This window comes from Alexandromys fortis, unplaced genomic scaffold, assembly GCF_014885135.2.
Source record: "Alexandromys fortis isolate MF-2015 unplaced genomic scaffold, M_Fortis_MF-2015_v1.1 scaffold_69, whole genome shotgun sequence".
Lineage (NCBI taxonomy): Eukaryota > Metazoa > Chordata > Mammalia > Rodentia > Cricetidae > Alexandromys > Alexandromys fortis.
Window position 1 is genome coordinate 7,041,621 of NW_026067951.1, and position 10,724 is coordinate 7,052,344.

General features: G+C 42.1%; 1 protein-coding gene across 1 annotated transcript in view; it reads right to left on the bottom strand.

The window, feature by feature from the left end:
* Window positions 1–8,843: 8,843 nt before the first annotated feature.
* LOC126506708 (ATP synthase subunit gamma, mitochondrial) overlaps window positions 8,844–10,724 on the bottom strand; it is a 23,680-nt gene continuing 21,799 nt past the window's right edge. Inside the window, exons 9-10 of the mRNA XM_050150464.1 lie at window positions 9,594–9,630; window positions 8,844–8,966 (exon numbers count right to left, since the gene is read on the bottom strand). Of these exons, the coding sequence (XP_050006421.1) occupies window positions 9,624–9,630 (7 nt within the window). The 3' untranslated portion in view covers window positions 8,844–8,966; window positions 9,594–9,623. The remainder of the gene's footprint in view (window positions 8,967–9,593; window positions 9,631–10,724) is intronic.

Sequence of the window (10,724 nt, forward strand, 5' to 3'; positions counted from 1 at the left end):
AGAATAAAGAAAAAAAAGAAAGAAAAAGTTTCAGTTTGTAAGCCAAACTAATCCAAAGGACTAGTTAGCCTATCCAAATCTAGTTCAGCTACATTCAACCTATGAGCTGCCGGGTGGTCTTGGTTCATCTACTTAACTCCTTAGCTGTGCCTGCTGTACCTAACATTGTATATTAGTGCTATAACTTTATGTGGCTCCTCCAGTGAATTCTTTCTGGGTAGGTATGATGGCTAGTCTTAGTTGTCTACTCAAACACATCTGGAATTCTCTGAAATCCAAATAGCCAGGCGCACACGTGAGAGATTTTTCTTCATTAAATCATTTGAAGTCGGAAGACCCACTTCTAATCTGGATCTTGGAGTTGGGAAGACACACCTTTAATCTGGGTCACACCTTCTGCTGGCAGCCTCTGTGGGAGAAGGCAGCTTGCTCTCTCTGACTGCTTGCCCTCACTCTGGCGGGCAAGTGCATTTTTTCACTGGCAGTAGAGCCTCTTCTTTGGGATTCTGGTCTATACTGAAGACCAGCTGAGACATCCAGCTTCAGAGACGGAGCAACTACTGGATACTTGAACCTTCTGCTGGTAGACAGCTATTGCTGAACTAGCTGGACCACAGCCTTGAAAGTCCAATAAGTCTGAATATATGGTGCTTTTGACAAATGACAATCTGTAGGGAAGCAACAACATACTAGGTCCATTGGTACTTCTGTCTCCAAGATTCTCAGGAACCTGTTTGCTGCAAAATCTCTAGGACACTTTCTACTCCTAGCGTTACTTGAACATTTTTACTTTTTGGTTTTTCATGACAGGGTTTCTCTGTAGCCCAGGCTGGCCTTGAATATAGAGATCTGCCTGCCTTCGCCTCTCAGGTGCTGGGACTAAAGGCATGTGCCACCACACCCAGCTCATTTTTATAACTATTGGATAACATTGAACACTCCCTTAATTTGAAACTCATACCTTGGATTTTACCCCCACTGCTTCTTTATTTGCTTGTATGTGGTGGAAAAATTTCCAAACTACAGAAAAACTGAAATAAACATAAAATGATTTCGTCTAGATTTGCCAATTATTAACATTTTGCCACATTAACTATATGTGAATCTATTTTTAAAAGTCTACTTGTACTCACTTTTTCCAAGAACAGTTTGAAAATAAGTTGCAAACCTCATGACACTTAACTGAAAAACTTTAGCATTTATCTTCCCAAACCAGCATAGTTCCCTGTATCACCATATGTATGACCATATGTCCACAACTTTGGTTTCCCAGGAAGCCAAGAGTGGGATGGAGAGAACGCTACAGCAGGTTTGTCTAGGAGGATTCCTGGGACACCAAATGAGGGAGGGAAGGAGTGGGAGCCAGGCAGATGCACTGTCAAGGAAGCCTAAGTCAATTTCAGAGTGCTTGCTGCATCTGCCGGGCCTTTAAATTGCCAATTCATAGGTCACTTGGTTTAGACTTTCCAGGAAAGGGTGTGTGATCTTAGGCCAAGGTGCTGTTTAAAGCTGAGTCATTCCCAAGGAAGACTGAAGTCCTTGCAGCACAAGGAGCTCTGGGTAGTGTATTATGACATTCAGAATAGTCCCACTGTCTCCGCTCTGGTCTCCCTCTTGGTATAGGTTTGATGAACAGCTTCCATAGGTGATGCGGGAATCTCCTCTCCTGAGAACACCATTAACAAGGAAGAGTGGGAGATGTCACCGTTCTTCCTGCTGCAGATGGCCCCACTTCTGCTTGCAGTGGCTTTGCATAGACCTCATTGTTAGGGTTCGGAGTCCTTGGTTTCCATATTCTTCCTAGAATGTGACTGCTGAACTTGTCAATTTACCATCAAAATTGAACAACAGCACCCAAACAGACCGCTAGTAAGGCAAATAATGCCCGTTGCCCACTGTAATAACAGTTCAACCATCTTTTTTTTTTTTTTTTTTTTTTTTTTTTTTTTTTTTTTTTTTTTTTTTTTTTTTTTTTTTTTTTTTNTGTAGATTTGGAGCCTGTCCTGGAACTAGCTCTTGTAGACCAGGCAGGCCTTGAACTCACAGAGATCCACCTGCCTCTGCCTCCCCAAGTTAAATACTATCTTTTATAAATTGCCTTGGACATAGTGCCTTGTCTTGGCAATAGAAAAGTAACCAAGACACCAGTGAATCAGGAACCATGAGCAGAAATGTCCACTCCAAACACAGAGTATGTATCTGTTTCTTAGGAATGCAATGGCTGCTCTTTCTAGGATAGAAAGGCAAGATGCAGTCACCTTGTTCTCTTTTGAAAGCCTCAAAGGTTTCTGGTTTTGTTTCTTAGTTTGTTTTTGTATTTTGAGACAGGGTTTCTTGTGTTGCCTTGGCTCTCCTGGAACTCGCTTGTAGACCAGGCTGACCTCAAACTCTCAGACTGCCTGCTTCTGCCTCCTGAGTGCTAGGATGAAAGGCGTGCACCATTGCCGACAGTTCTCAAACTTCTATAACACAATTCTGCAGCCTGGTGGCTTAACCAATAGACATTGTCTTACATTCTGCAGGCCAACATGCTTGGTTGTCTCTGAGACATTTTTCCCTGGGTTACAGACTGCTGCCTCCTCTTGTAGTGGCATTTCATTTGTATTTTAATAAATAAAGCTTGCCTGAAGATCAGAGAGTAAAACAGCCCCACTGATCAGCCTTATGGACCAGGCAGTGGTAACACACACCTTTAATATCCGTAGCCATACTAGTTGCCATAGAAACTGGGCGGTACATGCCGCCTTTAATCCCAAACCTAGAGAGGATTATAAAATGGGAGGACACAGCTCTCAGTCAGTCTCATTCTGAGATTCCTGGAGGCAGGATCGCCATTTCAGACTGAGGTTGAGGTAAGAGCCAGTGGCTGGCTGTTTTGCTTTTCTAACCTTCAGGTTGAATCCCAATTTCTCTCTCTGAGTTTTTATTAATTGTGCTTCACTTGGTGACCTTTTATGACCTTTGTCTCTGTATGTACATCCCTAATTTCTCTTTCATTTCTTTTTTTTTAATATTTATTTATTATGTATACAATATTCTGTCTGTGTCTATGCCTGCAGGCCAGAAGAGGGCACCAGATCTCATTTCCGATGGTTGTGAGCCACCATGTGGTTGCTGGGAATTGAACTCGGGACCTTTGGTAGAGCAGGCAATGCTCTTAACCTCTGAGCCATCTCTCCAGCCCCTTCTCTTTTATTTCTTAAAGGACAGCTAGTCCAGTGAACCAGAACTCCATCCTTATAAAAGTTTAATATTATCATTTTATTTTATGCATTGAATTTATTTGTGTGTGTGTATGTATGTACACATACACATGTTCATACATGCCACATTATATGTCTGGAGATTAGAAGACAACTTTTGGGGATTAATTCTTAATTACATTTGGGTCCCGGGGATCAAGCTCAAGTCTTCAGGTTTGGCTGTAAGTGCCCGTACTGTCGGAGCCCGTGTGGGTCCAACACAGATTCCCTAACTGGACTGGAATGGAGTCGCGAGGAACAAACTGATGCAGCTTACAAGGTCATCATGGAAGGGCAAGATCTCTCTCCAAAGATCTCTCATTTATTCTCCAAACAGCTTATATATCCTCACATCAATAGAGCGGGAACACGTTAGGCTGTCTCCTAGGCAACCAGGTGCCTGGGCTCAGGTCACAGCGGCATCTAGCAGTCAGGTAGGCCATGAATTAGCATCTCTATAAGACATCCTCCAAATTACAAAGGAAGGAAGCACCAAACATCCTTACCAGTTTCAGTCAACACCTCTCCTCAGGAGATCTACATTTTTAACAAGTACATCCTTGCAATTGTTAGGCAGAGACAGCTTGTCTGCAGAGCTACGTGATCAGCTCAGACTGGGCCTATGGCTTTTGTGCCATATAGAAATATAGGCCTACACCGTACCAACTGAGTCATCTTGCTAGCTGAACATTATTTCTTCAAAGACCTTATCTCAGCTAGGTGTGCACACTTTTAATCTCATCACTGGGGAGACAGAGACAGGTAGATCTCTGTGAGTTTGAGGCCAATGAGACCCTGTCTCAAAGCAAACACAACAACCAAAACCTAACCCAAAAGACCTTACCTTCAAATCCAGTCACAATCATATTAGGAGACAAAGCTCACTCAATTTGTCACAGAAAATCAGCTTTGGTTTCTGTTGCAAGAAAATGCCCTAGAGATTTGCAGAGCCCTTGTTCCTAATGGAGCAGCTTTAACTGACAGTGACATCATGGTACAGTCCCATTCCACTGTGACTTGATCTGCCTAGTAAATCACTCCCATCCAAGAAAGGAGCTTGGCTTTTTCTCCTCCCAATCAGCAGGATATGAAGAACTGTGGTGGGACCATTGTTCTTGGTGAAGAAAAGTGCTGGTAAACATGAACAAAGGCAAGTGGGGGCCGGCCTCCCTCCTCAAGTAGTTTGCCTGTGCCATGGGCCCTGATCATAGATTCTGGATGTGGTCTTATCAGTGTGTGTGTGTGTGGGGGGGGAGTTCAGAGACAGATTCTGTGTATTCCTGGTGTCTTGGCACTCAATATGGAGACCAGGTTGGCTTTGAACTCAAAGCAGTCCTCCTACCTCTGCCTCCATGCCACCAAGATCAGCCTAGTGTGGAAAGTTTTGACTTGCTAGTTTTGTCACACCTAGCATGCGGTGAATAGTACTGGCTTTATAGTTACTACTTGCCATCCACCTCCAGACACATCATCTCTACTTTAGCCTGGTAGCATGGTAGGTGTTTTTCCAAGGGTGTGTCTAATTTTTGCCACGTGAGACCATGTGTGTTCCCCCTGCACTATACACACAGCATAGCACACATACGATGGCCTTACTAGAATCCCAGTGTTCTGCATTGTGGTTTACACTTTAAGGCTTGTCATCAACTGCACAGGATCACTACCTATCTCGGGTGCCTCTAGTACTACTGGTACTACTGTCTGCTAGTGGGTTCTTAAGAGATGCCTCAACTTAGGCCACCCTACTCTGTACTGGACCTTACCTCAAACTTGGGGCCTTTTTATACCATCTGTGTTTGGTTCATGGAGAATTTCTAAATATGACACATTCTGCTTCCGGAAGTCATAGAAGCCACCTAGCATGGTGCTTCTTTATCCTGGAAGGTGTAAGAGGCAATCCTTTACTTACTCGTGACTTTGTAGATGTACCCCGTTGAGTCAGGCCTTAAAACCCCTAAAAAGACCCCCGAGTCTTTGTAGACTCTCTCCCTCTCTTCCTTCCCCCACCCTTTCAGCATAGCCTTGGAGGTTAATAAGAACTCTGTTGATTTCATCTCACTGATAACCATCTAGTATAGAGTACTGAGCAGATAATCAATAAACATCTTCCTATAAAATGGGACAGTCTACAACTCAGTATACTAAATTGAATTTCTCCTTTTTTGAGAGTCTCACAATGTAGGCTGGCCTGGAAGTTGGTTAACTCGAGACCCTCCTGCCTCCGGAGTGCTGTGACTAACCAAACTTGGCTGAACTATATACTTCAAAGGGTGTTTTATGACAAGTGACTTGTATTTCAGTAAAGCTGCTATTTTCAAATAGGAAGTTTGGTAGCAGGAACTCTCTTCTCTCTCCTCTGTGTCTTTTGGTACTGGGATTGAACCTATGATGCTCCACTTGCTAGGCACCAAGCTATAAACCCAGTCTATTAGCACATGATTTTAAGTGCAATAAAACTTAAATGTCTGCAGAAAATTTTTAACTTTTTCAATTTTGTTTTGTGTATGTGCATTAGTGTTTCGCCACATGAGGGAACTCCCACATCAGCTATAGATTTTGGGTTCCTTGGAACTGGAGTTACAGAGAGTTGCGAGCTGCCATGTGGGTGCTGGGAACTGAACCCAGGACCTCTGGAAGAGCAGTTAGAGCTCTTAATCACTGAGCCATCTCTCCAGTCTTGTCTGTAGACAGTTTAATAGGACACAAAAGCAAAGACTTCGGAGCCCCAGTCCCTACCACTCTCTCTTCATAGATGAAAAGAGCCAAGGATAGAATGACAAAACCTTATATTGAGATAAAAGCAGCGCTCAGCTATCTGTCATCCCAGTTGTTGGTAAGGTTTGGGCAGGAGGATCAAGAGTCCCAGGCAGCCCAGCTGCATTTGTAAGTTCAAAGACAGCCTCTAAAGAATAAGACTGCATTTCAAAACAAAGGGGGCTGGAGAGATGGCTCTGGCTGTCCTTGCATTGGACCCTGGTTCAGTTCCCAGCACTTACACGATTGCTTGCTAACTCTCCTCATACTAATAATAGGCAGCAAAAAAGTTATTTTCCAGGCGGTGGTGGCGCCCGCCTTTAATCCCAGCACTCAGGTGGCAGAGGAAGGCGGATCTCTGTGAGTTCAAGGTCAACCTGGTCTACTAGAGCAAGTTCCAGGACAGGCTCCAAAGCTACAGAGAAATCCTGTCTTGAAAAACAAAACAATTTATTTTACTCACTAGGATTAAGAGGGCTGGAGAGGGGACAAGAGGAAAACATCAACAATTCTGAAGCTGAAGCCTTGCCCCTATGTACCAGTCACTCTCCAGTCCTAGGAAAAGCCAGAGCTTTGTTTTCTGGAGAATTAACATTAGTTTGTCAGTCATGAGAGTTTTGCTTGTGCAGGTGCTAGCCAGAATTTTTACTGTGGTTGATCTCTACCCTGTACCCCACAACTAACCTCAAAGTCTTCACTCTCCAGGAAGAAGTTGGGAAAAATCTGCTAAGACCTAAAGATACTGATAAGGGGAGCGGTCCAGTAAACAACCCAACTATCTGATGGCCACCAATATATTCACAAGTACAGGTTTATGATTTACATATATGGGTTTTCATCTGCACACCAGAAAAGGACATCCAATCCTATGGGTCCAGTTACAGATGGTGATGAACCACCACGTGAGTGCCAGGGAACTGACCTCAGGAATCAAGAGCTAGTGGATAAAACAGGACCAAGTTGTTAACCATGTTTTTGTTTTTTAAAGGATTGTACAAAATAAAACAAGAATGAATGTGCAGCAGAGACCTTATATGGCCCATAAGGCCTAAGGTGTTTACCATATGGCTCTCGAAAGCTGCCAAGTCTCGGGAACATGAGAACTAGCCACTATGCAGGGAAAACAAACTGAATTATTAATAATATTTAAAGTTAATGTTTTAAGGAATTACAAGAATACTGAGGAAATGATTGCAGTAGATTTACTGGAAAAGATTGGAGAACATACAAAGGGGGGAATTACAAATCAATGTAAGAAACAGGTTCTGAAAAGCGGAGAGGTGGCAGGAAGAATCCATCGATGAAATTGGGAGATGAGAATATTGGTCCTCTACCATAGGTCCTTTTCCTCACTCGATTCCCACAGCTGAAGCTGAGTGCTCAATACAGTGTACATAAAGGGAGGGTTCACCAAGACCCTCATTCAGAATTAGCAGGACAGAAACCTAAATGCTTTCAGGGGCCAGGGGTGTGGCTCAGTACTACAGGACTTGCTTACCATGGGACTGTGTGTGCTCCCCTGCCCTACACACAACACAGAGCTTTCAGAACCTATCATGGATGAAACGGCTCCAAGACTTGGACAGTCATTTGGGAGCCAGAGACTAAAGCCTACAAACTTAGGGAAACCAATTTCTACCCATTCTCAGGAAGAGCCTGCTACAGGAGAGGACATTGAGAACGCAGGCCTTCGAATAGGAAATGAGGCCCTGTTCAGAAATGCCAGGAGAGCTTGCCATGTAACTCCAGCCTTTTCAATGAGGTTTCATACAGATAATCATAGTACTTTGCTCTTTCTTGTTCACTCTCCCCAGGGCCTACTTCACATCCAAGAGCTCCTGTTCTCATCACAAACACGTTTTGATTTCCCATTATCGTTTCCTTCTCCTTTGAGACTTTGTCTTCCCACTTGATCCCTCTTCTACTTTCATGTCCTATGCATGTGTACTGGAACTAAAATTAAAACCATGAGAGGAAAATATGCTGTCTTTCTGAGTGTCCCTCACTTATGATTCCAATTCCATTGTGATGGGTACTTCCTTTTATTCATCCATCTGTTAGCGGACATCTAGATTGGTTTAGTATCTTAGCTACTGTCAATAGCGCAGCAGTAAACATGGTATGCACACATCGTTAAGGTATGCCAACAGACTGCTTTGGATACACAGCCAGGAGTGGCATATAGCTGAAGCATATGGTAGTTGTTTTTCCTTGTTTTTGAGGGACCTTTATACTGATTTCCAGTGACTTTAAGTGTTTTATTAGAAACAAATAGAAAACCCCACATATTTTGGTATGGCCAATATAAATATAGTATCTGGAATCACTTTAGACATTCAGATTTATGCCACAAGTACGCAGGTTCTCAAGGAGACCAGAATATAGACTGGATCCCTGGAGCTAAAGTTGCTGGGAACCAAACTCAGGTTTCCTGGAAGAGCAGCAAGTGTTCTTAAGTACTAAACCATCTCCCTGCCCTTCCAAATCTTAACGGTCATCTATATAAAACATACTTGCTTTCTCAATACATGCAAAATGTTATTTAAAATATGCACACCTGGAATTCTGTAGCATTTTTGTGAGAAACAGTAAGTGCCCCCAGTAGCACAACTGCATTTTCCCCACGTCTTTAAGATTGCAGAGGAATGGTAGCCTGGGAAACTGGCCTGCAGGTATTCCTGCCTTGGTCACAGAGTCCACACTGTTGCAGGTTAGCAGAAAACTGTAAATCGGAGCTTCTGAAATTATCTTCTCCTGAGGGGCTGTAAAAATGCAGTGTTAATATTTTCAACCATTTAGCATTATCTCCTTTTTGAAAATATTTTATATTAAATAACGAGACTGATGTTCTCATTGTAAGTTGTTTATTGTAAGATAATTTACAAACATCTTGTCTTTGTAACTCTGTGGACCAAGTTTCTTCTGACAAAGACAGCAATCAGTTAAAATCAGCTTGCTGTTTTCTTTTACCTGAAAGACAGTGCAGAACAAAAAGGAGTCAAAGAATGCCTTCTGGAAAATAAGGAAGAACACATACTTAAATAAGGCACAAGGAATTGCATTTACACAGTAAGATGCAGATGCTTCTCAAATTCTGGTCTATGGGACTCTGGCATTTATGAGGGCAAACTGGTCTCATAATAATGCTGTTTCATCCTCATCCCACTCACAAGTAAATGACTGTTTCTCCAGAGGCGACGTAAAACACAACAGAATGAAGAGAGGAGATTCTCCTATAAACTAGACCTTTAGGAGTTTGAGCCACGAGGCTTGAGAACCACTGTTCTCACTAACCCACATTTAATACTCTCCAATAACTCAAGTGCTCTATGCCTACAACTATTTCCTTATATCTGCACTCTCTAGAACACATTCATTCAATGTAAAATTACAGTTTAAAAAAGCTCACCAGCACCACCCACATTTAGCTGTCCCCCTATCCAGTACTGCCCAAACACACCCACCAGCTGGCTGCACTACAAACCAGCCTGCCCATCTCTCTCTTAGAGAAGCTCTTTCATTACTGCTTTGTTGGGTTTGGTAATACCTGGCTAGGTTTTCTTGCTGAGGCTTAGGGGAAGAGTGTATGGACTTTACCTCTTATCTGCGGATGCAACTTGATTTTCATTAATCCCTGGTTATTATATTAGAAGAAAAAAAGAGCACAAAACAAGCAGGTTAAGAAGCAATCCATGCTAGTTAACTTCGGGCAATTTCTTTGCATGTTACTCTGAGCATACACTGCAAATAGTTACACACAACCGGTAAATAGTTAACAGCAACTCGGTATAAAAATACCAGATTCCAATGTGGTCAGACACAATAAAAAACTGTTCATATAAATAGGCAACACTCAAAAAAACCAACCAAACAAAGACAAACAAACAAACAAAAAAAAACCAAATAGGTAAGACAACATGTACTTTTCTATCTAAAAAACACACATTAAAAACATTAATATGACAATGTAAACATGGTTTACTCATGCTTTTCACTTTGTCACAAAATAGCCAATGTTTGTATGAAAATTTGAACCACAATCTTTGTTAGGTTACAGAGCATGCAAATCAATTCAAAAATGATCCACTGTTGAGACTGGACAAGTAACTTTTTAAAATAAGGGCTTAGATTATCTAGAAAGTGAAAATACATTTCCAATAAGATTATTTTTAAAATTCTCAATTTAATGCCCCAATTCCCATATTTTCATTTTCCTAGTTTAAGTGAGGTTTCTCACATTCTTTTTGTTTTTCAAGACAGTGTTTCTCTGTGTAAGAGCCCTAGCTGTCCTAGAACTCATAGAGATCCGCCTGTCTCTGTCTCCTGAGTGATGGGATTAAAAGAGGTGTGCCACTATCACCCAGCGTTTCTCACATTCTTAAGCAAAAGGCCTAGACCTCAATTGTGCAGAATTTATATTCTCACAGTTCATACCCAGTATCCTTTGAAAAAAACCTGATCTAAAATTTTGAAAAGTCAATTTCCCCCTCAAGCCATGTCACACTCAGCATTCAAAAATATGCAAGTTTGGGGGCCGGAGAGATGGCTCAGTGGTTAAGAGCACTGACTGTTCAGGGGACCTGAGTTCAATTCCCAGCACCCACATGGCAGCTCACAATTGTTTGTAACTCCAGTTTCAGGGGACCTGACACCTTCATATAGGCATACATGCAGGCAAAACAACAGTGCACAAAAAAAAAAAAAAAAAAAAAAAAAAAAAAAAAAAAA